The 27684-nt window shown below is 36.6% G+C and overlaps 1 protein-coding gene and 1 non-coding gene across 2 annotated transcripts in view; one reads left to right on the top strand and one right to left on the bottom strand.

Annotated features, from left to right (window-relative positions):
* DMD (dystrophin) overlaps positions 1-27684 on the bottom strand; it is a gene marked incomplete in the record, with an annotated part of 2117027 nt that overhangs the window by 1436618 nt on the left and 652725 nt on the right. The window contains 1 exon segment of the mRNA XM_018043695.1: positions 17681-17800. Coding sequence (XP_017899184.1) covers positions 17681-17800 — 120 coding nt within the window.
* TRNAA-UGC lies at positions 6692-6763 on the top strand. Its single transcript has one exon. It is a non-coding gene; the product is annotated as a tRNA-Ala (tRNA).

Genomic DNA, 27684 nt, shown 5'->3' with positions numbered 1-27684 from the left:
AAATCCGATCTCTGGCATTTTGTCATGGCATATCTAACAAACTACATAGGACAGATTTAAGAGAGGCTGATTCCATGGCACTGCAAAATGTCTCACAAAATTAAAATTGTTACAAGTAAAGAAGCACACATTAGAGTCAGGGCATTTTAGAGAACACATTTCAGTTACTAGTGTAAAATGAATTTAACTTGTTCAAATAGAGCAGAATTTTAATAACGCATTGGGACAACTTCTCAAATACAAACATGCTATCATTTTGTGATTTTATGTGTTATATTGAGAGTATAAAATTATCTAGAGTCAAAACACTTGGATTCAAGTCTTAAGTCAATCAACTGCTTGGATTACCAACCTGTGTTGTTGTTTAGTTGCTAAATCACATCAGATTCTGTTGCAATCCTATGCATTGTAGCCCACTTGGCTCCTATGTCCATGGGATTTCCCAGGCAAGATAGTGGAGTGGGTTGCTATTTCCTTCTCCAGCGGATCTTCCTGGTCCGCCCAGGGATCACACGCATGTTTCCTTCATCGGCAGGCAGATTCCTTACCACTGACTCTCTTTCAAACTATGGAAATATTTTAAATCCATAATTTCTTGTAATACTAGGAGCAATTCTTTATCTTCCCCTACTCAATAAAATCAAGTGACTTTTTCAACAAATTTATGGCTAAATCATATGTCTCTCAAAGAAAATAATCATACCAACAACTTAAAGAACTGCTTCAAGTATTAAACAAGATTATGTATTGAAAAACAGTTTTAATTTGAACTGAGTTATATAAGCGTTGGTGGTTATTTACATTTTGCTTGATTGCAGTGTTGCTATGAAGCCTTCTAAGAACCACCAAGGATGAACTATTTTACTCATTCCAAAAAAGTACTTATTACAGCTTTACAAGTAGATGTTTAGAACTGCAGTATATTCTTTTGTATGCAAGACAGGGAAAGAGACACAGATGTGTATAATGGACTTTTGGACTCAGAGGGAGGGAGAGGGTGGGATGATTTGGGAGAATGACATTCTAACATGTATACTATCATGTAAGAATTGAATCGCCAGTCTATGTCTGATGCAGGATACAGCATGCTTGGGGCTGGTGCATGGGGATGACCCAGAGATATGTTATGGGGAGGGAGGTGGGAGGGGGGTTCATGTTTGGGAACGCATGTAAGAATTAAAGATTTTAAAATTTAAAAAATAAATTAAAAAAAATAAAATAAAAAAAAATTCTAACATGAGAGCATACACATCCTTCAGCAACGCATTCTACTGCTTAATATTACTCGCAGAACAGTCTCAATGAACTGAATCCAAGTCACTTCTGTTACAAAGCAGGCACAGTGTTTTTACTGATCTCAGTGATTAGTTAAGTGAATTAGAAATCATGGTACATGATGCATGTGCTCACAGGTTCAGTTCAGTTCAGTTCAGTCACTCAGTTGTGTCTGACTTTTGTGACCTCATGGACTGCAGCACGTCAGGCCTCCCTGTCCATCACCAACTCCAGGAGCTTACTCAAACGCATGTCCATCGAGTCGGTGATGCCATCCAACCATCTCATCGTCTACTGTCCCCTTCTCCTCCCGCCTTCAATCTTTCCCAGCATCAGGGTCTTTTCAAACAAGTCAGTTCTTCACATCAGGTGGCCAAACTATTGAAGCTTCAGCTTCAGCATCAGTCCTTTCAATGAATATTCAGGACTGACTTCCTTTAGGATGGACAGGTTGGGTCTCCTTGCAGTCCAAAGGACTATCAAGAGGCTTCTCCAACACTACAGTTCAAAAGCACCAATTCTTTGGTACTTAGCTTTCTTTATAGTCCAACTCTCACATCCATACATGACTACTGGGAAAACCATAGCTTTGACTAGATGGGACATTTGTTGGCAAAGTAATGTCTGCTTTTTAATATGCTCTCTAGGTTGGTCATAGCTTGTCATTCAAGGAGCAAGTGTCTTTTAATTTCATGGCTGCAGTCACCATCTGCATTGATTTTGGAGCCAAAAAAAATGAAGTCTGTCACTGTTTCCACTGTTTCCCCATCTACTTGCCATGAAGTGATGGGACTAGATGCCATGATCTTAGTTTTCTAAACGTTGAATTTTAAGCCATCTTTTTCACTCTCCTCTTTCACTTTCATCAAGAGACTCTTTAGTTCTTCTCTGCTTTATGCCATAAGGATGGTGTCATCTGCATATTTAAGGTTATTGATATTTCTCCCACAGAGAGATTTTTGCAATACCATATTCACAGATATAAGAAAACGTTCATAGTGCTTGAATTTATGGATTTATCTATTTATTGCTTAGAAATGCTGGCCCTAATTTGAATTACAAAGGATGGAGCTAAACAATTTTTGGATTATCAGCCAGCTTTTATAAGCACTCAGAGATGCTGGTTCCTATCACTGCCTGAATGGGTGCAACTTCATTGTTAGACAAGTGCAAGAGATTGGATCAAATGGAATTGACAGGAAGCTAATTTTTTTTTAATTACTATATTAGGGTTAGAAATCTCTCTTAAGAAAAAAAAAATCAGTCTTTGAGTTGCCATTTAAGTATATGAATCCCCTGAGCTTTTAGGAATAATGCATATGTTTGTAAGCTAGGTAAACATTAGGCACATAAATGAGAAATGAATTATAATGTCTCACAAAGTGATAAGAAGAAATTAATTTGTATTTATGTCCTCATTTTGTCTCAGCAGTAAGAACAGCAAAAGGTCAGTTCACTTACTCTAACACATTTTCGTGGGCTAAATCACAGCTCCATTATCCTCTAGGCTCAGATCCACAATGGGGAGGATTTTTCCCTCCCATTTAATTCACATCACATATTGTTATACATGCCAAGGACATTTCTCATCTGAATTCCTTTGTTTGGTTGAGTTGGCTTTTCAAAGCAAAAGTGAAAAATGGCTATCAAAAGAACATTTGGATAAAAGCAAGTATAAGAAATTTGACAAGTCTGAGAGGTAAAACTTAAGTACCTTGACCCTTGAATTTATTGAAGACAGTGTAAGAAAGTGAAAGCTAAACTGTGCCCAGCAAGATTGGCATTAAGAGATAAAGTGTCCGCAAGAGTATGTCCACTAAGGAAGAAACAATTACGTGCCATGGACCACACAATGCAGCAGCAACTGAGATTTATAAGAGAGGGAGGCAGCAAGCAACTCATCTCCTTTTATCCTAGTTTCAAACCCTGGGATATACTCCTCTGCTAAATGAATTTGACATGTAATGAGCCTTCTGAAAAATAATTTATTTATTTCTTGAGTTTTGTTTCTTAATTTGTAAACACCTATACAGTTAAAAACAATTAGCAACTCCAACTTACATCTTACTGATGGTGAAACGGAAACAATATCAAATGAACGAAAGCACCCATTATGAGGTTAGAAATGGCCAGAGTATTACTGACTACTGTTTAGGCAAGTCTATGATTCTCTTCTCAATTTTACATCTTTTTAAAAGAAACTGTTAACTGAAGCATATATTATAAAATGGCATGTCTTAAAGCTTCACTGTCTAACATACAGTTCAGGGTGAAAAAACTTATTTTGATGTATTAGGAAACACTTATTGGAGGTTTCTCTGAAAATATCATTCTTACTTCTGTTTAAAGGATCCTGTAATAACTCCTAACCAAACTCAAGGAACTCCTGTCACTTTTAATGGTGTAGTTTATAGATGAGGAAACTGACACTCAGACAGGTTAAGTAACTTATCTAAGGGCAGAAAGGTCCAAGGATTGAGTATATAGGATTTGACCTTCAATTCATCTGGCTACAGGCCCATGCTCTTTCACGATGCCACTCACTTGATAGAGCATTCAACATAAAAAATATACACCTTGTGATTTGTGCTAAAGAACACAGTGGAACGTACAGGGATACCAGGACTATGCTGAATCTTTTTTGAGTCTTTTCATATTTAATTTTACCAGGAGTTTGATGAGGTTTAACTAAACATTTCATCTAACCTACCTGATAAGGATTTGCAGCCTGCTGTTACAATTTGATTTAAAAAACATTTTTGATATTTTAGCTCCGTATCTGTTTAAAACGTTTTTTAAAAATCAAAAATGCTGACACTTCTAGATCAAGAACAGGTGTTCTTTGCAAGGACTTATTTTGAAAAGGTAAATATGACTGTCTGATTCGTTAATGAAATTCTGCCTTGGTGATCATGCTAAAGGTGTAGGGAGATTTTTTTAACTTGAAGAAGCATGTTCTTCTGTACTATGGCAATCAATTCCATATTTTATTTATTTTTCTGAGTTTCTAAAGTGCTAATGAATAAATCTGGGAAGGCCCTGTTGTTGTTGCTGCTGTTATTGTTTGCAGGCTATTATTTAATGTTCTGTGGCAGCTTAATAAACTCCGCACTCTCCAGCTCCGCCAGTCTATTCAATTGGGACACCAGAAAATAAAGAAGAGGACTCCTAAGGAGCATTCCAGCACAACAGTGTTCCCTCCAGCATCCATCACATTTCCAGGCATCCCTTGGTAGCTTGAGGTTTTACCGTTCTTTATTGGTTTTTACCTCCAAGTCTCTGACCGTCCTGAAGGCTGCCCTCCCCCTCCATTTACTCCCGTGCTTAATGTCTGGTGTAGAAATACATGCATTTCACATAGTATATAAATGTCTCAAAGCTGAATACCACCACTGTTATTATCAATACATGGTTTTTCTCCCAAGCAGTGTCTTAATGACCCTTTTTTCTCTTTCTTCTTCATTAAATATTAATATCTGTCTACCAGTTATTTAAAGTAACAACAAGGCTATTTGTGGTGAATTTTTTTAAAGACACACAGGAGTGAGAGTTACATGAAATTCCCTGTATTCTCTACCTCAAATTCTAAGTCTTTAATACTTAAAATGGATATTAGGCATTTAGCAGAATCTCTGAATCTAACTAACTTGCTATATGTCACTAGGTCAAAAGTACAGACAACCTGAATTCTTATCTGACTTCAATTGCTGTCCCCCTTGGTCATATCCATTAGCAAACTCTTAATCTCACCATGGTTTAGCTGTCCTACTAGTGAAATGGATATAATAATATTATCTGCCTCCTACTCTCCTAGCCTGGTCAATACTGGGGTTAGGTCAACAAATATGAAACTGCTCTGAAGACTATGATGAATTATAGAGATGCCTGTCAATGGTAAGGACTTAGAACTTAGTTGACGGAAAAATAAATCAGCTTTTGTTTCCAGGTGTGATAAATCTACAGCACAATAGACTTTTTAATAGAGAATACACTGAAACATTTCAGCATGATGTTAACTTTACTAGGTTTCTGTGTTTTACCTACAGTCTAATAAAACTTAGTTTTGTACAAGAGTTACAAATCTCTTCTTTTGCATTTTTAAACCAGGAGCATTTTTCATTATGTGCCTTATTTACAGATAAGTGACTGGAAATCCCTCTATGTTCCATTCTAACTCTTGCCATGGAATTTATTCCACCTATAAGAAATCACATGTTCCAAGAGCTACTTAAAATAAAATGTATAAAATAATCTAGGTGTAAGGGAATGAAGAGCGATGACTGCAGCTAAATGGAGAGCTCATGGTAAAGTGGGCAGATCTATTCAATTCCTGCTGAGGTTAATATTCAGGAAGACAGACCCAGGCTCATCAAATCACTTGTTTTCTCTACAAAGGCTAGAAATTCATAGCTTCATATCATATTTCCTAAATTTCAATGATAAATATATTATTAAATTCCATGTGGACTGAATATATTTGTAATTTTAGATGCAATAGACACATTCTTAGAAAGACAAAACTTGAACTGACAAAAAAGGGAAAATCTGGAAAATAGAGGTAAACTATTTTTAAAAACATAAATCAAAAATAGAAAGGCTTAACTCCATTAAATATACTGAATTCTCATTTAAACCTTCCCCCATGAAGAAAATTCCAGGCGTAAATGGTAAGTTCCCAAGCCTCCACGCTGCTGCTGCTAAGTCGCTTCAATCGTGTCTGACGCTGTGGGACCCCATGGATGGCAGCCCACAGGCTCCTCTGTTCCTGGGATTCTCCAGGCAAGAATACTGGAGTGGATTGCCATTTCCTTCTCCATAGTCAGGTACTTAACTCTAGTGAGCGTATCACAAGAAAGGAGAACAATACTCCTTCATGGACACAATGGGAAAACTCTAAGTCAAATGTTAGCAAAAAAAAAAATAAATAAAATAATAATCTAGCAAAAGATTAAAAGGGTTATACATAGGCTCCATGTTTGGTTTCTCTCATATATGCAAGGCTATTTTAACATTTAAAAAAAGCAATTAATTTTACATATTAATGGAACAAAGGAGAAAACTAACATGTTTGTCTCAGGTTATCCTGAAAAATAAGTTTGATTAAATTAACATCCAGTAATAACAAAACCTTTTAGAACACTAGGAGAAAAAGGCGTGAACAACAAGCCTACAGGAAATATCATACTTGACAGTGATTTACTAAAAGCCTCACCTCTGAGGGGGGAAAAAAGAAAAACTCGCCGCGGCACAGCGTCAGCGGGGGGTGAGGTCAGGGAGAGAGGGGTGACCTCCTCCCCCACTCCCCCACTCCCCCCCTCCCCCCGGTCTCGCGCCTCTCCGACTGCCGGCTACGGCGGGGTATGGGCCCGACGCTCCAGCGCCATCTATTTTCAGGAATAGTTGGTTCTGCAGCTGTGGGGATGTAGCTCAATGGTAGAGCGCATGCTTTGCATGTATGAGGTTCCGGGTTCGATTCCCGGCATCTCCACTTTAACTGAACTACAGTTTCAGCTGACTTCTCACATTTTAATCCTTTAAAGGATTAATATTGAAGCATAAATAATGGAATCTTTGAGCTTCCCTGGTGGCTCAGACGGAAAAGCGTCTGTCTACAATGCCGGACACCTGGGTTTGATCCCTGGGTTGGGAAGATCCCCTGGAGAAGGAAATGGAAACCCACTCCAGGACTTTTCCCTGGAAAATCTCTTGGACGGCAGAGCCTGGTAGGCTACAGTTCATGGGGTCGCAAAGAGTCGGACAAGACTGAGCGACTTCACTTTCACTTTCTTTCACCTCTGAGAGCTAAAATGAGAAACAACAACAATAATCTCATTGTACTAGAGTATGCAGCAAAAAAAAAAAAAATTTCAAAAGAAATTAATAAGATGAATGATTGGAAAGAGAGAAATAAAACTGCCATTAACCCCAAACCACCTGGGTACATACATCTGAGTGACGCTACAGAGAAACTATTCCACTTAAGAAGTAAACTAAGTATCATTTCTGGATATGAGGCCAAGGAACAAAAATAAAAGTGTACTTCTCAATATCAGCAACAGGAAATAAAAAGTTAAAAACTTAAAAGATAACTATTTGCAACAAGACCAGAAGTATGAAAAACCTAGCAAGAAATCACATAGAAAGTCTAAGACCCACTATCTTGAGAACCATAAAACATTATTTAGAGAAAATAAAGACCTAGATAAATGAAAGAATATTTCATTCATAAATTAAAATATTTTATTTAATAAAGACATTTACCACAAATTAATCTATATATTCAGTGAAATCCAATTAAAACCAAAACATTTTTGAGGAAGTGGTGATAAGCTGATCCTAAAATTGATATGGAAAGCAAATTAATAAAAATAGTCAACACAATCTTTAAAAAGAAGAAAACAAATACAAATATGAAGGGCTTACCCTGGCCAAGCTAGACTCAGTGTTCTCTGTAGCTTCATTAAACTTTAGACTATAGGCCCCAATATCTCTTCTCAGAGCACTTTAGAAAGAAGTTGTAAATTTTTTTAATCTGCCAGTTTAAGATGTAAATAGCCTACAACCCAAGAATATCTTTCTCAAGGACCTGTTAGCCATCCCTTTGAAATGTAATTATCAAGAAAGATAGGGCCCATGTCTTCCAGACTCTGTGGGAGGATAGGAGCCTAACTTTGATAAGGGACAATTAGCAAATACAAAATGGCTTAATCACATTGACCATCCAACCTTTTAATGTGCTCTAATCTTTTTACACTAGCTCATCCCAGCACTTAAGAATTCTCCCACCTTTGGTTCAGTGGACCAGAGTTCAGTCTCTCTCCCCTATTGCAATAGTCTTTGACCCATCAATGCAATAATCTTGAATAATTTGTTTTCTTGCCTGTTTAATCATCTGGTACAATTTTTATTTTATGATACTAAAAGTATCAAAAATATTAGAAAGCTATAGTAATTAAGACAATGTCACACTGACATAAGTATAGGCAAATGTACACACAGAAGTAGAGTCCATAAAGTGAGCCACACATGTATAGGCTTTTAATTAAAGGTGACGCTGCTGAACATTGTTTGCGATAAATCATGCTCTGTCAGCTGGATCTAAATAGGAAAAAAATGGACATTCATTCCTTTATCACACCAGAAATATGAGATGGAATGTAACATGAAACGTCAAGCAATAAAGTACCTATACAGCCCTCCAAGAAAATATCTTCTAGGTCTTAGAGGAGGAAATGCTATTTTTAAACTCAAGACAAAAATACACTAACCATAACAGAAAATATTGAAGTGGGGTATAATGATTTTAAAACTTCTGTTTATTAAAGTAGTATTCATTAAGGAATAAAAAGATAAGGTATTTAGTGGGGGAAAAAAAAACTTGCAATATAGGTAACAAACAAAGGTTTATCATCCAGAATATATATTTTGAAAATAACCATAAGTCACTAAGAGAAATATAAAAAAACTCAGTAGAAAAACAGACATTTCAAAAATGAGGTCTTTCAAATAACAAACTAAAATAAACTGAAATTGTACTCAACTTCATGAGTCATCAGTACATGCAAATTAAAACAAGACATGTCATTATATAACTATCAGAAAGGGTCAAATTAAAAATTTGACAGTATCAAGTAGTAAAGAAGATGTAGAGCAATTTGTATCTTTGACTATTGAAGAGAAAAAACTGTATAAACCAATTTTAGAAAACTCTAGTAATACCTATAAAGCTAAATATACATATATTTAATGATCCAGCAATCCCAATCCTGGCTGAATATCCAATATAAATACAAATATTCACCAAAAGATATGTATAATTATTTTCATAGCAGAATTATTTGTCATGGTCCTACACTTCAAACAACCCACATTTTCTTAACAGTAGATTATATAATTAAACTGTGGTATATTCATAAAAAGAAAAATTAATGAACTAGTGTTATTAATATAAGCAACATGAATGAATCTCACAAACAATGTTGAGTGGAAAAAGTCATGTATCAACCTATCTATCTATTATGCAATTCCATTTACATTAAGTGAAACATACAGCAAAATTTATCTGAGGTATTATAAATCAGGATAGCTGCTGCTGCTGTTGCTAAGTCGCTTTAGTCATGTCCAACTCTGTGCGACCCCATAAACGGCAGCCCACCAGGCTCCGCCGTCCCTGGGATTCTCCAGGCAAGAACACTGGAGTGGATTGCCATTTCCTTCTCCAATGCATGAAAGTGAAAAGTGAAAGTGAAGTCGCTCAGTCACGTCTGACTCTTCGCAACCCCATGGACTGCAGCCCACCAGGCTCCTCCGTCCATGGGATTTTCCAGGCAAGAGTACTAGAGTGGGGGTCATTGCCTTCTCCAAATCAGGATAGAGATGGGACCAATTTATGACTATGCAAGGGCTTGACAAGCATTTTGAATGTTGACAACATAAAATCTTTTTATCTGGGTGTGAAACTATGGGTATGTGACCCATGTAAAGTCTTCAAGCTTTAATTATGATTTATGTACTTTTCAGAGTACTCCAATAAAAAAATTGTGCCATAGTATTAATGATTTTTTTCAGAGACCAACAGGGCCAGAATTCTTTTTAGAGTATATGAGAATTAACACTTAATATTCATGAAGAATATTATCATTCTAACATACTTGCATATATACCCCTATATATAATAATCTTCTAAAGGTCACAACATGATTTTCTCTGATGAAACTGAGAGATCAGGACAAAGCCTAAGCAATCTCAGTTCTGCCACTTGCAAACTACATGAACTTGGATTTAGCCTCATTACACATAGGCTTTCTCATCTGTGAAACAGAGATAGCATTACATACATATATATACAATTCTTAGGAAATAATGAGCACACAGACGTGCTAATAATTATAATTACTGCTTCATGGGCAACAGTTGTTGATACTTTGCTCAGTGAAAGTATTTCTGCCACATTTATTTTTATTTTAAACATGCTTTTTATTTGGCAAATATAAAATTAGAGACCAGAGAGAGATATCAAAATTATTTTCTTATGTATTCTTCTTCATAAATAACCTCTATAGCTTAATTCTGTAGGATTTAACATTTCATAGCTTTTTTTCCCCACACTAATTATTCCAGTTCCATAGCTCAGTTGGTAAAGAATCTGCCTGCAATGCAGGAGATCCCAGTTCAGTTCCTGGGTTGGAAAAATCTGCTGGAGAAGGGATAGGCTACCCACTCCAGTATTCTGGCCTGGAGAATTCCATGGGGTTGCAAATAGTCAGACATGACTGAGCAACTTTCAACCAGTTCCAAGCCATGACAGACAAGGGGACATTTTAATTTAGTTTTTCTGAAGAGTTGCTTTTTAGTCGACTATTTTCCTTCCAAACAACAGAGGCACAATCGTAGTATATAGACGGCACCAAAAAGGGAGTGATCATCACTATATAAAAATACCACCTTCACAAATGAAAATCTGAACTCAGTCTGCTACGTGAGGTAGGACTTTTCCAAGCAGACATGATGAACATGAGTATTCTGAGTGCTAGGAGTAGCTTGTACAGAGGTGATATACAGAGGATCAGAAACAGCCTGGAGGAAGGGACTGTAGGTTGAGGGATATGAGGGGTATAATAGGAGGTAAGTGTTGAAAGACAGGTCGGGGGAGGGGGGGGTAGTTAGTCACTGTAGGCCTAAGTGATAAGAGTCTCTGGAGAACAGTAAGTTACTTAGGATTTAGCAGAGGAGAAAGTCTATTATGTAGGCTCTTGAAATTGTGTACTAACTTTAATGTGAAGATTGGATTGAAGCAAGATAAGAATTCAGGCAAGGGTTTCCAGGGGTTGCAGGTATGGGCCCTATCTCGGGAAATAGTAACAGGAACCAAGATGAAGCACTGAATATGAGTGACGGTGCAGCAATGTTTTGACTGATTACATGACAGGGCTCACAAGAGAATGGAAAGAGATATGCCTCCAGCTCTCTGGTATAGGTGTCAAGGTGACTGGTGGTGCAATAACAAAACTGGGGGAGTCAGTAAAAGAAGCAAATTTAGAGGCAAGTAGGACACAATCAGTTAAGTTTCACCTTGCTGTATTTGAGGTCCATTTTGAACTTCACAGGGCATATATCCAGCAGAAAATGGTAGAGAAAAATTGCGCTCAGGAAAGAGGTCTGGGTAGAAGACATACAGGCTTATCAACTTGTGCCTACTTTTGATAGCACAACCTTCTGAAGTAAAACAGAGAAAATGTCTTCCTTTTTTAATAAGATAAAATTGCTCACAAGTACCTTATCTCTGCTTAGGTTTTTCTTAAAATTAAATAACTCCTGGCTCTACGAACTTTCTTTATAGGTTGTCATTCTCCCTGAAAAATTCAGTTAAGATATTAAAAGTGTATCTGAACCAGCACAGAACATAATTATTAGTCCTTATAATCTAGACATTATGCTGTATCCAAGACCACATTAATTTACTAAGAATTTATGTCATCGTGCTTCGATTTAATCTTAAATTTGTATCAAAGGTCAGTTGGTCTCTCTTTTTCCCGTCCTTCCATACACACACACACACACACACACACACACACACACATCCATATATATGGATAAAATGTAAATGTATACACAATCATGTACTTGCATTTGTATAACTGTATGTATATAGTGATATAATACTTACATTTATATGTGTGTGCATACATGCTCTCACATGTATAGATGGGGACTGAGATCTTTCTTATCAAAAACTTAACTAAGCAGTAAACTTTCAATCAGTAAATATGCCTATTCTGATTAAAAACATGAAAGACAAGTATATGATACTTGTATGTGACATTCTAACTTCACAGGACATTGCTATAAAACTTCTAAAGTCATTTGAGAGAGGAACTCATCCAGTAACCACTCACATGGGGGTGAAGTTGGGTGTACTTCCCAACTATACCATCAAATGGATGCTTGTCCCCCAATTTTCTGACTCTGAGGATTGAATAAAGGGGTCCAGTCATTTTCAGCACAATTATCTCCCACATGAATCAGATAACAGGAAGGAATATATTAAAACACAGACATTCACCACCAACCCACATAGAAATAGGAAGGCTCACTGTATCCATAGACATCTCATAACTTTGCAAAATACTTCAAGGAAATCAAAACATTTTCTATTTATTCCATTCTACTGGGTCAACCAACTTGATATAGCCACCAAAGACTGTGTCTTGATAATACCACATAATATTTGCACAAATTGTTCAATGTCATTTGATATCAAGTTCGTTTTCATGTCTTGATTTCAATGAGTGTATCCTAGTTCTTAGAGAGCTTTCTAAACTTTGAAAATTATTCTTTTACACAATAAATTTTTTTAAGTTCACTAGATGGGCAAGAAACTATACATGTGTGCATAGCCTTATATTAATAATCTGCTCTAAAACTGTACTTTCCAGGTTATTCTTCTTCAAAAGAAGCTACTTGAATGTATCCATTCTTTTGACATACCTTTAATTCTCCAAAATTTTAGACAATAGCTTTAAGATTGAGGTCATTTAGCAAAATAATGTACACTTTTTATATGCCAGAAATCCTCACAGGTCTGTGGCCTTAGACACATTTAATATGTTTAGCTTGACACTCAAGTGTTAAACCTGTATATAAGAACATGTCTAAAAATGAGATTTTAATAGTTCTATGTTTTATTAGGAAAATGCTTTCATTAGAGCATCTTCTGTAAAAGCTACTGGCCTCACCAGGTTTCTGATTCTTTTTTCACTAGAAACAGCTATCTCCCTAGAACAATAGGCTTCTTTTATGCTCTATTTATAGTCTTTTTTCAGCTTTCAAATGCGAAAATACCATAGGACCTATGCACCTCCGAAACACCTCCCTTATTTTGTTTTAGTTTTTGCTCAAATGCCACCTTCTTGACCTCCTCCATGTAAAACTGCTTCCTTCTCCAGTCTATTTTCCCTTATAGTTTTCAGCACCTTTTTCATAGTATAAAGCTTGCTTGGGTATTCTAATGCTTGCTGGAACGTAAGCTTCAGAGAGAAATGATTTATGTTTTGTCCATATTTAACCTCAAAGCTTAGACTTTTGGCTGGCACCTAGTAGGTACTCAATACATATCTGTTTGAATAACTGAATAAATATAGTACTTCTATCTGAAATACCTTCCTGCTCTCTACTGTTGCCTAATCAATTTCTATTAATCTTCAGAGCTCACTTTCTGCCACTTAGGTAGGCCTTCCTTTACCTTCTGGAGCAAGATAAAAGTCATCTAGTAAGGTATATATCTGTCACACTGAACTCATCATGACCAAAATTTTACACTTAATTGCATTTAATTAGTGTAGGTCCAGGAGGGCAGGTACCATGACTGTGTGCCCCACCCATTCCCATAATGGTAGTCCCAGTCGCCATCTTGGCAAAAGGCTGTTGCTCGATACATGTTTGTTGACTGAATGAATGATAGTGGAGTTTAGTATCACACATTTAAGTCCAGCTCTTAGATAAAGCCCCTGTCTACCTACCAAGCCTTTGCTAGCTCCAGTCTTTTGAACTTCATTACTGCAACCAAACTGGCTCTTTTTCAATTCCTTGAGAGTGCCACGGCCTCCCTCATAGCTCAGATGGTAAAGAGTCTGACTGCAATGTGGGAGACCTGGTTTCGAGCCCTAGAGAAAGAAATGGCAACCCACCCCAGTTCTCTTGTCTGGAAAATCCCATGGACAGAGGAGCCTGGCGGGCTACAGTCCAAGGGTCACAAAGAGTTGGACATGACTGAGTGACTAACACTTTCACTTTTTAGAGTGCCATGCTCACTTGATATACTGTTTCTCCTTTCTGGAAACCATATGCACATCTACCGATCCCCTTATACCTATACTTCAGACAGTTCCATCCAATGTGTCTTTTAGATCATAAACATCACTTTACTAGGGAATCATTTCATGCTTTCAAGCTTCAGCTTAAGTCAGACTAACCTGTTGTCACAAAACCTTTTTCCTTTCCCTCATGGAAATAAGTTATGTTCATTGTTAAATATTTGCTCATTTTTGTAAATCATGTAATTAGTGTTTATTTCCTCTGTTAGATTGCAAGTACCAAGAGAGCAGCCACCAGGCCTACCGTGGAGATCAAGGGTGACAAGGAATCAGCATTTGAATTCATAATGGGAGCCTAAGTAATGGCTACCCTCGTTTAAAGGTTCCAAGGAAGGTAGCATGCTCGCAAATTACCCATTTCTGACCCAGGAAGGCAGAACAAATTCTCTTTTTTGCTCACCATTTTACCTCTGTTACCAGCATAATCCCTCTGATATAGTAAAGACATTAAAAGTAATCATCAAAAAAAGAAAAAGAAAGAGGTATGGTAATATCTTCCATGACTGAAGATGCCACATAAATTACTTACCGTAGTTTTTAGCCAAGCTATTTCTCAGGAAAATTAGTTAACTGTCATCACTGCTTACAAATCTACTGATATCACAGAAACCTCTAAAGCTAAGGACAAGTTTCTGACCTGTGGTGACATTGCTGAGGGACAAGCTGAACCTCTGAGAGACAGAATCAAATTAATTTACAAGAGACTGTACTTTTCAGAGTATTATCCTTCATAAGTCATGCCATCTTTCAGAATCCCTAAGCATATGTTCTGACCTAACTTTGTTTTTCTTCAAACCTTTTAAAAAGAAGACTTCTAAAAGTCTTTTAAAGTTAGAGAAAAATCTAACTTCTAACAGAGTTCACAGATCTAAGTCAATACATGTAAAGATATTCCATGAGGAGTATTTTTAGAATTCTAAGTCAAGATGGGAAGCGCATCTCTCTCTCTCTGTTACTGAATTACATCAAAGACTTCCTTTCCGAGTCTTCCCCCATCTGTATCTCTTTCCTAAAGACACTGGGTATCCATTTTGAGGCTCTGATACTTCTACAAATTGGAGAGAAATGGGTTAAGGCATTGTGGTGATATGGGAGGTCTGAGGGGAGAAAGAAGGTGTGGGATGACCAGACCTTACTTCAACAAGAGCTCTTAAGGATACTTCTTGGTTTCCTGCCAGTTCCCCCGCCCACAGTACTGAGTCCATATACCTGTTTCTTTTTCCTAAAATTCTTACTATTACTTCTAACAGAATTCCTCAGGGCCCAGTATGAAGCATGGGAGTTCAGTCTCTGAAGTATACATAGACTTCCTGTCACACACACACAGGGCATTTGTGCTGGTGTTCAAGCGACTCCTCTACTGTATTTTATCTTTTTACTCTTTATTATTTCTTCTCTCCTCCTCCTTTTCTATCATCTTCTCACCCTCTTCTCTTTCCTTATAAAAATTAAGCTAGGTAAGATAAGATTGTATCACTCATAAGGGACCTAAAAAAGAATTACCAAAATTTCAAAGTCAAAAGAGAGCCCAATATTTCAGGGCAATTCAAACCAATGGTTAAATAAGGCATACAATTTAAACATGGATGGGTTCCTCTGAGACTGAGGAAACTGTTGGAATAGAAGAGAGGCTAAAGCAGTAGACTCCTCGCCACTGAAGTCCCTTAACTCTGCTCTTTTAGACACTAGTCAAGATTATCTAAAACCAGGTGACAGTACAGGACATGAGGTATCACAAGGGGAAACTGGGTTAAGGGGGAAAGAGGAGATTGGGAGGCTATTTTCAACACTAATTAAGGGGGAGGCAATCACAGACAAATATGAACTGAGTTTGTGTGAATCAGGAACAGCCAATACGTGCACAGCTATCTTAGCAGAAGTTTCTGGGTCAAAGAATTAAAGGCAGAAAGTATGGTTTAAAAAATGAGAGTAAGTAGGATAATAAATATAGAAAACCTTAGGGCCACCACTCTTAATTTATTACCTAAGCTCTAACCCAGTCACCATCTGTGAGTGCTCTGGACTGTTTTTCAAGGTGGCCTAGTCCCACAGGCATCACCTTGGAATAATTATATTCTAAAGCTAGTTGTACTAGGTCTGGTGATGCCAAACTGAATGTTTTTCAGTTGTTATTTTCACTGGAAATACTCTATGACTTAGAAAAGTTTCTGTTTTGTTTTTTTTTTAACCAGTCACCCATCTAACCTCTGCCTCCAGGCCTTCTTTCAACTTTTCTGAAAATGTCAAGAAACACTGAATATTAGATTTTTACCTATTTGTAAATCGTCACAACGTTCTTGTATCAGAACTATGGAATTTCTTAAGATGGGTACAGCAGCAGCCTGTCAGGTCTTTAGCAAGTCATATATGTGTGTTTGTGTGTAAAACAAATCTGATCACATATGCAATGAGACCTTATATTATTGAGTGTGATAAACCTTTTTAGATCTGTAATCCTCGTAATTTCATTGAAACAGAAGCAATTAACATGAATCACTAGTATATATTAAATGCTCAATTGTAGCAGTTCAACAGCTTTGTCTTTCTCATTTAATGATGGAGAGTGAGATAACGTTGGAGATTGAAGTCTAAAGCAGTAACCTTAGGAAATGACATTTCACTGGGATAAAAAAAAATACAATTTGCACAAAAAGAGAAGAAAACAGAGATAAGGCTTTAAGAAATCGTGTTATAGGTTAGGTAAGAAAACTAGGTTTAGAACAATCTTGGCCTTATAAAGCTATTTAAACCCACACTGATTGGATCCTGAGACGTGTCAGATTATTGGCCCCTAACCATCACAAAGAAAGGCAGGCATTTGGTGGGTACAATGAATGCCTCCAATATAATCTGTGGTTGTATAAATATGTGAATGTATGTTTTACAATCTGAACGACAAACTGCTGTATTTTTCCTTAATTTTGATGGTTTGGTATATGCATATACACATTGTTGAAATTTTAAAAAATACAATACAACTTTATCATTTTCAATTGTTCCAAGGACACAATTACTATGAGTCAGATGGAATGAGAGACTGATAGGCTAAGGGTCTGCTCCAACGGAACTTCCATGATTTAAAAATTCTGCTACATCCTCAATGAGACTTAAAACTGAAGGCTTCCAGGAATAAACATAATGAAGGTGTTAGACTTTTTATTTGATTGAATGTGATCCTTTTTGTGTTCTTTTTTTTAACCTTTGTCCTCAGATTGCAGGCTTGAAGAGAACATAAATAATATTCCACTACCAGTTATCTCATATATGGTATTCAACTATAATTAAAAAACAGATCTGCAGTTATGTATTTCCCCAAAGGCCAAGAAGCTGCTATGAACAAACAGTGAATAGTGAAAAGGAATTATGCACAAATGTCCCACAGATGAGACATAATTTGAATCAGTTTAAATAAATACATTGCATGCTCAATATTTGCCATATACAAATTCTGTTTTAAATATTTTAAATATTTTCTGAATTGCAATTAATTACTTTGAATTACATATTTACTATATTAAAGAAAATAATCTGACCTTAAGTTGTTCTTCCAAAGCAGCAGTTGCATGATCACCACTAGATTCATCAACAACCACCACCATGTGCGTGAGAGAATTGACTCTGACTTGTTCCTGTTCTAGGTCTTCTTGAAGCACCTGAAAGATAAAATGTTTAAAGGAAATTAAAAGTCTCCTGCTCTGTATGCCAAGAAACATTTCTTCCTAAATGAGTGTGATTCATTTCTGCCATTTCTGCTTTGACTAATGCAATTTTTATTAGACTAGAACCATTTCAAGCAAATTTTCTGCTATGGTGCTCAGCAAGTTTTGCACATTTTGTCAACTGGATGTGAAAGCAAAGAGAGAGAAAGCATCTGCTGATAAAGGCATACTAAGATGTGCTGTCCTTTATCCCACTTCCTGTCACCTTTTCAAGGACTGTTCTCCTAAAATACCTGGCTGCTTCGAGCGTCTTCAGTGTCTCCTGTGCAGTTCTCCATTAACAACCAAAACAAAACAAACTCTTGACCCCCCAAAACCCCTATTGCTTTTGCCTTGTTATGTGTTCCTCTTCACTAAAAAATAGTGTTTTCTACAGTTACTCTTTCCATTCCCTTACCCTATTATTCCCTTTACTCATTATCCCATTAAAACATCTCTTATAAAGGTTGCCATCAACCTCCAGGTTCCCAAATCTAATAACCATTTTGTGATACCATTTTAATTGACATTCCAATTACCAACCTAATTAACCACTCCATATTGGACCTTCTCTCTTCTTGAGTTGTAGCACCACCCTTACCTGATTATCCTTGCATCTCACTAAGAACTGCTTTTTTTGTTTCTTTGCTGGTTCCTTCTCCTCCACTCAGCTAAAAATCGGATGGCATTCCCCTGGATAAAAACCAGTGTGGTCCCATGACACTAAGAAGGGAAATCCAAATTATGTAACCAGAAATCCTTATATGATCTAGTACCTTCCTTCCTCTCTAAAGTAACTGCATACTATTCTCACCCTCTGACACTATGTTTCAGTCATACTTATCTTCTCTCTCTTTCACAGTGTGTCAAACTGTTTGCTTTACCCCCAATTTCTCTTCTTCCATATCTTTAAATAATCTCTCCTTCTTATCATTCAGGACTCAGTTTAAGCGTCACCTGCTCAGAAAGGCTTTTCATGAAGATGCTCCCCAAATTTGCTTCTGAGTTACCATTTCTACAACTTTTTATTAACTCAAATCATACAGTTTAATTTTATCTGTTTCATTTAAAAATTTTATTTAATTGAAGGATAATGGCTTTACAGTGTTGTGTTGGTTTGTGCCAAACATCAACATGAATCAGCCATTGGGATACATATGTCCCCTCCGTCTTGAGCCTCCCTCCCACCTCCCACCCCATCCCACCCCTCTAGGTTGTTAGAGAGCCCTGGTTTGAGTTCCCTGAGTCATATAACTTTCATAACCTCGCATTTTCACATTCAGATTTTTCTTCTGTATTAGTCATGTGTTGTTTACGTACTGGAATATAAGGTCCATTAGAACAGAGGCACTCTCTGTCCTTCTCACTACACTCCATACAACTAAAGATCAGTGATTTTTTATTGAATGAACAGCACCACGTGCAGGGGTGAGGGCAATATGCACAGATGAGTTTGGCCCTTCTTGACTGTGTAAAGACTACAATCTAATGGGTAAGATTCTATTTTTTTAATGTGTAATTATAATTACACTATCAAGCATATATAACCCCAAACAGTATTCCAATCTTTAAAAAATCTAAGTGTATAGATTTCTTATGAAGATAAACAGGGGAAGGCAGAGAGGAATAAATAGATGGTAAATAGAAGAGGACTAAACAGAGGAGGCCGTTCTAGATCCAAGACACCTGGCCTGGGAGCTCCAGTTCCACCAAGATCTTATCATGCTACACTAATTATTACCTGGAAATGACTAAATGAGTATGTAAAATTCCTAATCATCTACTCTGCTTCTTAGAATATGTTATTATATATTATAAGAAAGAAGAAGTAGGTTTGAGACAAAGCCTGTTGTGCATGCACACGTGCTAAGTCACTTGAGTCATGTCTGACTCTGCAACCCCATGGACTGTAGCTCACCAGGCTCCTCTGTCCATGGGATTCTCCAGGCAAGAATGCTAGCGTGGGTTGCCATGCCCTCCTCTAGGGGATCTTCCTGACCCAGGGATCAAACACGGGTCTCCCGCACTGCAGGCAGATTCTCTACCATCTGAGCCACCAGAGAAGCCCACAAAGCCTGTTAGTTTCTAGAAAACCTGCAGTCCCTACAGACAAGGCTGCCTGGAAACTATGGGACTTGCTCTTAGTTATTCAAACTGTATGGCAGGTGTAAGGGAACCTAAGAGGATCAGCTACATCACAAACACGAATGCTGGAGCATTTTTATCCTAGGACTTTTATTTTTCAAGTCTCAACTTTTAGAGCACTATAAAATCACTTACTTTTACTTCCTCTCTCCAGATTTTCATGGTACATTTTCAAGTGAAGCAATTTAGAATAAAATGACTATGCATCTATTTTGTGTGTGGAGTCTGTACTGCCTATCACGCCTTTGACAATCCAGAGCTTACACTGGTTAATAAAACTCTTTCTGCCATGAGGCCAAAAATGGAAACATTAACATTCAGAGTTGCCCTTGAAAGTCATGTTTAGTCTGTGTTTTTTGAGTTATATAAGCCAGGACTGGGAACATTTCAAATGTGTCAGCCAGGAATTTTAAAAATAATAACTAAAATAATATTTTGGTGGCCAATATATCATAAACTGGTTTCTTTAATTTGGCCAAGTCTTTTTTTTTTCCTATCACTCAAGCATGAGGGTATATTCAATTACATATATTAAAGACAATTAGGAAATATTGCTCACATTTTTTACCTTTTTATGGTTTTCTTTTTTTTTTTTTTAGCAAAGGAAACTGAGAAAGTCATTGCTTGATTCATGAAATACTTATTTTGAAACTCAGGTTGCATCTTTATAAAACATATGTGATCAAATACACTAGTTTTTTTTTTTCCCTCCAGTACTTAGATTTCTATTTTATTTTGTTTATCTATTACTTCTACAATTAGAAATTATATTTTTGCCAAATTGATCAAAGGTTTACATGTTATGCTTTTGCTGAAGTGCTAACACAGAGTACCACTAAGCTAGTTGTGAGTTAATAGCTTCAAAAATCAAATATGAGAACTACCTGAACTCAAAGTGAGTAGAGGAAAATAAAGGAATATGGAAAAGGTTCTCCACAGTGGATGAAATCTTGAACAGTGCATAGCACTGCAGTAAATTAACATATACTATATTTAAGTCACTTCCAGTATCTCTTTTTCTCTTTTATGACTTATTCAAATTATATATATCTTTACTCCTAATCGGGGATTAAAACAGAAAAGCTTAAACTGACCTTTCTGAACATACTCAACAGCTGCAAGAGAAAACTACTGAAACATTTCATATTCTCTATTTTGCTAGAACTTAACTCCAAAAATAAATATTAATGAATATTATAGTATTAGCTAATTCCCTTATCTGCAAAAGACTATCAAATATCCAATGTCCAGACTTCATTTTTAAAACTGAAGTTGTCTCTTAGAAGAAGTAAAACTGCCATACAGAAAATAGTGGGTTTAAAAGTTAAAATTTTCTACCAACCCTTCTTTCCATGAATAAGGGCCTTAATCATTGGTATAAAGTATAGCTCCCTGCTTCCCTCTTTGGGAAAACATGGATTCTCAAGGCAATTAATTGTTAAAATATATTAAAGTTTTTAAAGCTAGTTTACAATTAATTTTTAATTAAATATTTACTTCATATGGATTTCAATTTCTCATAGCAGGATTTACACAATGGATATTTACAAGTGACTCACTAATTAAACCTGATATATGAGCCAAATTATTTCAAGTACAGATGTATCCCCAGAGAAATATAGTAAGCTTTTTGCCTATCAGAAGATAATGTCATCAGATTAAAATGGTGTAATATGTGATTGTTAAAGCCTGTTTTTCCTTATTAAAATAATATAAATTATTTATACACACAGATACATACTAGGTGTTTTATTATGTATTTCTTGCCAGAATTTTTATTGAAGTGATGCATTTGTTACACTTATCAGATTTTTAAAAATCTGTCATGGTCCTAATTAAATTTCTATATCATTACTTGATACAAATGTCAGCAATGTTTGTTTTCTAATGTCAACTAAGAATTTTTTTTTCGTTATGACAAGAGAAAAGGCCAACAGTGAAATTTAACATTAAAAATGCTTATATTTGGCCAACTTAGATTGTGTTATACCTCTGTAAATAATTCCATTTCTTATAAATTATTATATATCTAAAAAATCTGACAAAATTTGTTGTTCCCTTAGTACATATTCACATTTTATGACTTAAGTATGACTTTTCTTCTATTTCCTTCAAATGTTTCAGTGGTACTGAATTCTTGCACGAACCCATGTCAAGTTGGTCTTCAAAACGTGGTTAGAGCAATCACTGAAGAGTCACTTCAAAGTTTACCTCAGACTTAGGCCATTTTGTCCTTTCTTAGCATACATGTGAAATAATGTTTGGGAAATAAAGTCATGGAAATATTTAAGGAAAGGTAATTATTACATCTGACAGTTAGAAGTGAAGAGCAACAATTAACAGAAAGGTAGAGTAATAGAAAAGAAACACAAGGCTGGGTCTCTTGTAAGTTACACAGGAGAGTATACAGTACTTCCCTTGGTAACAGTATATGCTAAACAACATGAAACAGAGAACACTGGTTGCCTATGGGCATAGTTTATTTTATTGTTTCCTTTACTTTAATAGGAAACTGCCAACACTTGCAAGTCCTACATACACACAAACATACCTAGAAATGACACAGGTCATTGGTTCTGCACCAATTCTATGGCCATCTACTGCCTCCTCACATATCACTTTAGATTAATATTATTAGAAATATGCTTAATAAACTATTAAGTAATTCATAGTTTTTAGCTTATCCAACTAAATGTACACAAAATGAAAGGTTATATTCAGTACAAACTGTGCAAAAATATTAAGAAACCAGAATAGTTTCTAAGAACAGGGGATAAGTGTAACATTTGGGAAAGTACAATCTTAGAAAAGCCAGGTTAGGAACAAAAAAAAAAAATCCCTAGATACTTAGGAACAATTAGTTAATACAATAATCTGGACATAAATTGATTTTATTTTCAAATAAAAACATCCCAGGCAAACCAGAAAACTGGTGGGTAGGCAGTATATCATTCTCATCACCTTTTATCTTGTGGCTATTCTTATATCCTTCTTTCAATCATCTCTACACTGGGCTAGGCTCTGCATTCCCTATTCTATCTATTCCCTGAATGAAATGACTCAGAAATGATTGGCCATTTTATTTTCAATCCAATATTGACTTTAATAAGCCTGACTGGCCACTGTGCTAACAGTCCCTCATGAGGCTCTATTTACAGTATGCAATTTTATTATCAATTTGCTAAATATTTTAAACAAGTTTCCTCACCAGGCTCTCCTAGGAGAGCTTTTATTTAGATAGCTACTTATTTAACCATTATTTTATAGTTATATTAGTCTTTATAACAGAATTCATTTGTTACCTTTTTATTAGAAATAAATGTTTATATTTTTTCCAACTCCTAAGATACAAGAGTGAGGGGCGGGGCACTAAAGAACATTTCAGTGATGTTTTTTAAAAAGCAACCAACACTTACCAATTTCAAGGAGGCTCAATAAATGTGAAAAACTGTTGTAAAAACAGAGCTGACCATTAATATGCCCATGTATCTTTCAGAATATGTGAAAAAGAACACAGAGTGACAAAAATTATGTGTATGGTTAAAGTGTGGGATCTAACGTCAGAATTCCTAGGTTTGAGTCCTGCAGGTATTGCTAACCAGCTATGTGACCTTCTGAAAGTTTCCAACCACACCAAACATCAGCTTTCTAATTTTCAAAACTGGGATAATAAATGTGCCTATTTCATTAGATTGGAGAAGGAAATGGCAACCTACTCCAGTACTCTTGCCTGGAAAATGCCATGGACAGAGGAGCCTGGCAGGCTACAGTCCATCGGGTTGCAAAAGAGTTGGATACAACTGAAGCAACTTAGCATGCATGCGTGCAATCTTTCACTTTTTTTCCTCTTCCTGGTGAATAGTAAGAGTGCCTGAAGAACCAAAGACAAAGGTTCATAACATTTTGCAAGAAGCAGTGAACCAAAGTCACCCCAAAGAGAAAGAAATGCAAAAAGGCAACATAATTGACTGAAAAAAGTGAAAGTCCCTCAGCCGTAACTGTCTCTGCAACCCCATGGAGTCTACATTCCATGAAATTCTCCAGGCAAGAATACTGGAGTGGGTAGCCTTTCCCTTCTCCAGGGGATCTTCCCAAGCAAGGGATTAAACCCAGGTCTTCCACACTGCGGGCAAATCCTTTACCAGCTGAGCCACAAGGAAAGCCCTTTTTAGCAGAGACCAACTCAATTAAGTGAGGAATAGAGTTTTTTGCTTTCCTTCTTGTTTTACCCTCTGCAGAGGGCAGAAACATCTAATGAATAAGCATTATTGGAGAAATAAGGTATTAAAAAATAAATAAAGTGGTATCTGTAAGATGAAGGAGTCTTCGATAGTTACATTTTAGTAGATGCACTGATATACTTTAAAACAGGGCTGTAACATTTTGAGCCATGTAACTGACTCAGTGCTCAATAGTTTCTGAGTAACCTATTAGCTGGAATCACTTGATTTTTTAAAATAAAAACATGGGTATGGACTGTACTTTTTAAAATTAAATTGAATTAATGGCATTATCTCATATGTGAGGTTATCCTTGGGATCCGTTGCTTGTTTATAGTATTTATAGGAAATTATATGTCTTCTCAACTACATTAAAAAAATTAAAAGTGAGTATCATCTGTACAGTACTCTGTAGACCATAAAGTGTGATGCTGCCCTTTCTAAATAACTCATCACTTCTTTACATCATAAGACAATTATTACCATACTAATCAATTTCATTTGGGTAAAAGTCATGTCTTATATAATACAAACACCTAAGATAATCTATATAATTCTGGGTATCAGGGTTATGCAGCTATTTAGTAAATTATTTTATCAACAGTATAAGATAGGTATTCACATCATCATCATCATCATCCTAACTTCATACTTGGAGAAACTGAGGCACAACATAGTTAAGAAACTTTACAAAGTCATTGAGCTCACAGAACTATGTTTTGAACCTAGAGAATATGACTTCAGAATCTGTGATAAAACCCCTCTCACATAAGAGATATTAATATTGATGAAATAAGCATAAGACATAGATATATGTTTCATATAATTCCACATCATAAGGCACATAAATAGAAACTTAAAAGCTCCTGTGTGTAAGAGTGTGTGTGTACTCAGCTGAGTTTCAGGTTTTATCTCTCTAGTGATACTTGAATTCAACCTATTACATTTGAAAGATTACTAACACAAAACTTGCTTTAAATACACACACAATAGTTAGGTCCTCCTACATGCTTTTACTGTTTGGAAGAAATGCTCATGTTGTTTTCAGTCACTACATCATGTCCACCTGTTTGTGAACCACATGGACTGCAGCACGCCAGCACGCCCTGCCCTTCACCATCTCTCAATTTGCCAAAAACTCATGTCCATTAAGTCGGTGACGCCCTCCAATCATCTCATCCTCTGTCCTTCCCATCTACTCCTAAGCTCAATCTTTCCCAGGATAGTGTTCTTTTTCAATAAGTCTCTTCTTATCAGGTAACCAAAGTATTGGAGTTTCAGCTTTGGCATTGGTCCTTTCAATGAATATTCAGGGTTGATTTCCTTTCAGTTTAGTTCAGTTGCTCAGTCGTGTCTGACTCTTTGTGATTCCATGTACTGCAGCACACCAGGCCTCCCTGTCCATCAACAACACCGGAGTTTGCTCAGATTCATCTCCATGCTCAGACTCATCTCCACTGAACTGGTGATGCCATCCAACCGTCTCATCCTCAATTGTCCCCTTCTCCTCCCGCCTTCAATCTTTCCCAGCATCAGGGTCTTTTCCAAGTAGTTAGTTCTTCACATCAGGTGGCCAAAATATTGGAGTTTCAGCTTCAGCATCAGTCCTTCCAGTGAATATTCAGGACTGATTTCCTTTAGGATGGACTGGTTGGATATCCTTGCAGTCCAAGGGACTCTCAAGAGTCTTCTCCAATACCACAGTTCAAAAGCATCAATTCTTCAGTGCTCAGCTTTCTTTGCAGTCCAAATCTCACATCCATACATGACTACTGGAAAAACCATAGCTTTCACTAGATGGACCTTTGTTGGCAAAGTAATGTATCTGCTTTTTAATTAGCTGTCTATGTTGGTCATTACTTTTCTTTCAAGGAGCAAGAATCTTTTAATTTCATGGGTGCAGTCACCATCTGCAGTGATTTTGGAGCCCAAAATGTAAAGTCTGTCTGTTTTCCCTGTTTCTATCTATTTGCCATGAAGTGATGGGACCAGATGCCATGATCTTACTTTTCTGAATGTTGAGTTTTAAGCCAACGTTTCCACTCTCCTCTTTCACTTTCATCAAGAGGCTCTTTAATTCTTCATTTTCTGCCATTAGGATGGTGTCATCTGCATATCTGAGGTTATTGATATTTCTCCCGGCAATCTTGATTCCAGCTTGTGCTTCTTTCTGCCCAGCATTTCTCATGATGTACTCTGCATATAAGCTAAATAAGCAGGGTGACAATATACAGCCTTGATGTACTCCTTTTCTTATTTGGAACCAGTGTGTTGTTTCATGTCCAGTTCTAACTGTTGCTTCTTGACCTGCACACAGGTTTCTCAGGAGGCAGGTCAGGTGGTCTGATATTCTCATCTTTTGAAGATTTTTCCACAGTTTGTTGTGATCTACACAGTCAAAGGCTTTGGTATAGTCAATAAAGCAGAAATAGACATTTTTGGGGGGAACTCTGTTGCTTTCTTGATGATCCAGCAGATGTTGGCAATTTGATCTCTGGTTCCTCTGCCTTTTCTAAATCCAGCTTGAATATCTGGAACTTCATGGTTCACGAACTGTTGAAACCTGGCTTGGAGAATTTTGAGCATTACTTTGCTAGTGTGTGAGATGAGGGCAATTGTACAGTAGATTGAACATTCTTTGGCATTGCCTTTCTTTGGGATTAGAATGAAAATTGACCTTTTCCAGTCATGTAGCCACTGCTGAGTTTTCCAAATTTGCTGGCATATTGAGTACAGCACTTTCACAGCATCATCTTTTAGGATTTGAAATAGCTCACCTGAAATTCCATCACCTCCAATAGCTTTTTTCGTAGTGATGTTTCCTAAGGCCCACTTGACTTTGCATTCCATTATGTCTGGCTCTAGGTGAGGGATCACACCATTGTGTTTATCTTGGTCATGAAGATCTTTTTTATATAGTTCTTCTGTGTATTCTTGCCAGCTCTTCTTAATATCTTCTGTTAGGTCCATACCATTTCTGTCCTTTATAGAGCCCATGTTTGCATGAAAAGTTCCCTTGGTTATCTCTAATATTCTTGAAGAGATCTCTAGTCTTTCCCATTCTACTGGTTTTCCTCCATTTCTTTGTGTTGATCATGGAGGAAGGCTTTCTTATCTCTCCTTGCTATTCTTTGGAACTCTGTATTCAAATGGGTATATCTTTCCTTTTCTCCTTTGCCTTTTACTTCTTTTCATAGCTATTTGTAAGGCTTCCTCAGATAACCATTTTACCTTTTTGCATTTGTTTTTCTTGATGTTCTTTAGGATTGCCTTAACAGTGATATGCGAATGACAAATGCTAATCACAAAAATTATTTTTAATATAAAGTTTTAAGCAGTAGTCAGAGGTGCAAGTTACTTTTATTTATATGGCTTAGTTTCTTTATATACTGCTTTTTCCCCTTACTTTTCTCTTGTTAATCATTCCTACTTAGATATTCTCTCCTGCAATCTGTTTTTCATAATGCTGTCTTT

Source organism: Capra hircus (genome assembly GCF_001704415.2).
Source record: "Capra hircus breed San Clemente chromosome X unlocalized genomic scaffold, ASM170441v1, whole genome shotgun sequence".
Lineage (NCBI taxonomy): Eukaryota > Metazoa > Chordata > Mammalia > Artiodactyla > Bovidae > Capra > Capra hircus.
This window is presented reverse-complemented; position numbering and strand designations above follow the sequence as displayed.